Source organism: Chiloscyllium plagiosum, chromosome 34 (assembly GCF_004010195.1).
Source record: "Chiloscyllium plagiosum isolate BGI_BamShark_2017 chromosome 34, ASM401019v2, whole genome shotgun sequence".
Lineage (NCBI taxonomy): Eukaryota > Metazoa > Chordata > Chondrichthyes > Orectolobiformes > Hemiscylliidae > Chiloscyllium > Chiloscyllium plagiosum.
Genome location: NC_057743.1, coordinates 35,955,839 through 35,960,101, shown reverse-complemented (window position 1 = coordinate 35,960,101; position 4,263 = coordinate 35,955,839). Strand labels below are relative to the sequence as shown.

The following is a 4,263-nucleotide window of genomic DNA, read 5'->3' as shown; positions in this document are numbered from 1 at the left end:
TAGATGTCCGTGTTGATTCGGTCGCCTGAGATAGAAATAGAAAGATCGAGGAAGGGGAGGGAGGAATCTGAGACGGTCCAGGTGAATTTGAGGTCGGGGTGGAAGGTGTTGGTGAAGTGGATGAACTGTTCAACCTCCTCGTGGGAGCACGAGGCGGCGCCAATACAATCATCGATATAGCGGAGGAAAAGGTGGGGGGTGGGGCCAGTGTAGTTGCGGAAGATGAACTGTTCCACATATCCGACGAAGAGGCAGGCATAGCTGGGGCCCATGCGGGTGCCCATGGCTACTCCTTTCGTTTAGAGGAAGTGGGAGGATTGGAAATAGCATCTTAGAACCATACAGTACAGAAGAGGCCAATCAGTCCATCAAATCTGTATTGCCAAAAATATATTATTATCCACGTTAGTCCCACTTTCTGCACTAGGCTGGAATGTTATGACATTTCCAGTGCTCATTCAATTACATTTTAAAGATCTCAAGGATCCTTCCAGGCGGTTCATTCCAAATCCACACCACTCTGTGGATGACCAGGTTTTTCCTTAAATTCCCTCCAAACCTCATGCACTTCACTTTAAAATTATGCCCTCTTGTTACTAACCCTTCAACGAAGGGTTTTCTATTCATTCTGTCTGCACCCCTCAAACTTATACACCTCTATCAGGTCCCCCTCAACATTCTCTGCACCAAAGAAAATAATCCAAGCTCATCCAGTCTCTTTTGATCGTTAAACTGCTCCATCCAATGCAACATCCTGGTGAATCTCCCCTGCACCCTCTCCAGTGCTATCACATCCTTCTTACGCTGTGGTGACCAGAACTGCACACAGTACTCCAGCTGTGGCTGTCCCGTACAATTTCATCATAACCTCCCTGCTCTTATTAATATATGTCACGAGTGATAAAGGCAAGCATCCCATATGCCTTCTTGACTCCCTATTAACCAATCTGCTACTTTCAGGGTTCTCTGACCAAGCACCCTGAGATCCCTCTGTTCCTCTGAAGTTCCTCATGTCTTGCCATTCATTGAGTAGTACCTTGTCTTGTTCCTTCTATCAACTCATATTTATCAAGGTAAGATTCCATCTGCCACTGATCTACCCAACTGACCAATCCGTTTATATCCTCCTGGAACCCAAGATCCTCATTGCCAACCACCTGGCCAATCTTCCTGTCATCCACAAACCCATTTACCATCCTTTCCACATTCTCATCGATGTCGTTTATGAATACTACGGACGATAAGGGACCTAGCACTGATCCTTGTAGTACACCCTGCACATGGGGCTCCAATTACACAGACAGCCTTCTCCCATCATTTGAATCCACCTTGCCAAGTTAGCCTGGATCCCATGAGCTTTTACCTGTTTCTTATCTATTTCCCATGTGGGAAGTATAGATCAGGACTGTGCAGTGTCAGCCATGATTTGTTCCATGGTATATGATTGTGGAATGTGAGTACTGGAACCTTCATTACCCATCTTCCCATTAGCTTCACTCTTCTGGCACAAGTAAGTTACCAATGCAAGAAACTGTGTAGTTTTCTTTAAAAGGCTTACAAAATCAAAGGATGACTTGCAATTGTATAGTGACTCCAAATGCATGTCACAGGAGCATTATCCATCAGAACCAGACACAAAGTCACAATTGTGCTTCTGTGCTGTATCATTCTATCATTATTGTGGGGGCTCCCATCCTGTACAAATTAAAGGCTGCATTTCCATTCATTAAAACCCTAATTCCACATTAAAAGCTCTTTTGAACATGCTTAAAGGTGCCATGTAAATGCAAGTTCTTTCTTAAGTAGGAACTTTACTTACATTAGCACAGACTGCCAGAAAGGTTGAAAAGCTTGCCGAGAAAGTAATGTACCTGCATATTTGATTTTGCTTAAGCTGGATATGAAGTCACTGTAGTATGTGTTTTCGAAGTGTCCATCCTGAGAAAAGACCAAATTCCAGTCAGAAAATCACAAACAGACACACCCCAGCCAAAGCCTGATGATATTTCTTTGCTGTGTTTACACAACAACAACTTAGATTTCTACAGCACTTTTGACATCTTGAAGGACTTTGACGGGACGAAATGGTTGCAAAGCAAGAGGGAGCAGGAGTTGCAGGAAGACTTGGATGGGGAAACTTAGAAGTTGAAGATTTGGAAGAATATTTGAGGAGGGCTCTGGAAATGGCCTCAATATTGTATAAATAAATAATTGCTTTATTTGAATGTGATTTGCTTTGTCTTTGGAAGATTTGTTCCATGTTGTATGATTCTGGAGTATAAGTACTGGAACCTTCATTACCTCTCTGCCCATTAGCTTCACTCTCCTGTCACAAGTGCATTACCAATGCAAGAAACTGTGTAGTTTTCTTTAAAAGGCTTATAAAATCAAAGGACGACTTGAATTTATATAGTGACTCCAAATGCCTGTCACAGGAGCATTATCCATCGGAACCAGACACGAAGCCAGATAAGGAGATGTTGAAAAGTTCGATTGAAGACGTAAGTTTTGAGAAAGAGAGAGTTAGGATGGAATTATACAGTGTTAGGGTCTCAGCACCGGGAAACACAGCTGCCTCTGAAATCTGATTAAAGGGTGAAGAAAATCAGGGAGGAATGCAGAATCTCCAGGAGGTTATGGGGCTAGAGAAGGTTACAGACAGATTAACAGCAAGAGTCAAAAACAAGGGTGAGAATGTTAAATATCGAGACGTAGCTGGATCCTGGAGTTAATGTAGGTGAACATATTCAGGGATGAGAGGGGAAGAGCACTTGGTGCAAGTTAATTTACAGGCAGCAGGATGGGATTTTCTTTTTGAAGAGGTTTGCTTACGGTTCCTGCTGAAAGTAGATTTGGGGATTGTTAATAATCTGTCAGTTTTTATTATCTCACATGGAGAGTTGCCCTTTGCTTTATGAATGTTCCACTGTAATTGATACAGGTGGATTGCAAGTCTCCTTAAATACAAAATAGTGAAAACATGTGCCTCATTGACAGCTCTAGCTGTGGCAGTGGATCAATAACAGCTTCTTTTTCAATCTTTTTCTTCCATCCATGAGCTTTTATTGCTCTGTGATAAACCCACCCAAATTGCAATGACATTAAGCTCGCTAAGCCAAGTATGGGCTGCCTGATTCATTCAGGTGCTGCTTTAAGTTGGAAATAGGCTTCATAATTGACAGATAAAACAGTCGATGTTGCACTTGATTAACAAGCTGATCCCACTAATTAAGAATAGGGACAAAAGCCAGCAGTAACCAGTTTTCTCCAAGTTGACTCCAATGTAATCTACATCAGTCCCATGTGAATCATGATTAAAATTCAGTGCAGGAGTCACTGACCCCCTTGCAACGTATCTTCTTAATTGTACACATACAACCTTGGGCACTTGACAACACAAAATGCAGCATCAACACATGTATCGTTGCAGAATTCAATTGGGTGAAACAAACAAGCTCACAGTCCATACTGAACTCAGCTGAAACTTTATTGCTGGAACAGCACAGCAGGTCAGGCAGCATCTAGGGAACAGAAGATTCGACGTTTCGGGCACATGCCCTTCTTCAGGAATGAGCAGAGAGTGTTCAGCAGGAGAAGATAAAAGGTAGGGAGGAGGGACTTGGAGGAGGGGCGTTGGAAATGTGATAGGTGGAAAGAGGTCAAGGTGAAGGTGATAGGTCGGAGGAGACTAACTATCCGTGATCCCAGTCTGGTTCACTGTGATCCTGACCTAATTAAATGTGATCCCAGTCTGCTTCACCGTGATCCTGACCTAACTATCCGTGATCCCAGTCTGCTGCACTGTGATCCTGACCTAACTATCCGTGATCCCAGTCTGCTGCACTGTGATCCTGACCTAACTATCCGTGATCCCAGTCTGCTGCACTGTGATCCTGACCTAACTATCCGTGATCCCAGTCTGCTGCACTGTGATCCTGACCTAACTATCCGTGATCCCAGTCTGCTGCACTGTGATCCTGACCTAACTATCCGTGATCCCAGTCTGCTGCACTGTGATCCTGACCTAACTATCCGTGATCCCAGTCTGCTGCACTGTGATCCTGACCTAACTATCCGTGATCCCAGTCTGCTGCACTGTGATCCTGACCTAACTATCCGTGATCCCAGTCTGCTGCACTGTGATCCTGACCTAACTATCCGTGATCCCAGTCTGCTGCACTGTGATCCTGACCTAACTATCCGTGATCCCAGTCTGCTTCACTGAGATCCTGACCGAACTATCCGTGATCCCAGTCTGCTTCA

The 4,263-nt window shown here is 44.0% G+C and overlaps 1 protein-coding gene across 2 annotated transcripts in view; it reads right to left on the bottom strand.

Annotated features, from left to right (window-relative positions):
• The window catches only part of ca6 (carbonic anhydrase VI), a 33,732-nt gene that overhangs the window by 17,541 nt on the left and 11,928 nt on the right, over positions 1-4,263 (bottom strand). For both annotated transcript variants that reach the window (XM_043676165.1, XM_043676166.1), the window contains exon 5: positions 1,872-1,938. In XM_043676165.1, the coding sequence (XP_043532100.1) occupies positions 1,872-1,938 (67 nt within the window). The remainder of the gene's footprint in view (positions 1-1,871; positions 1,939-4,263) is intronic.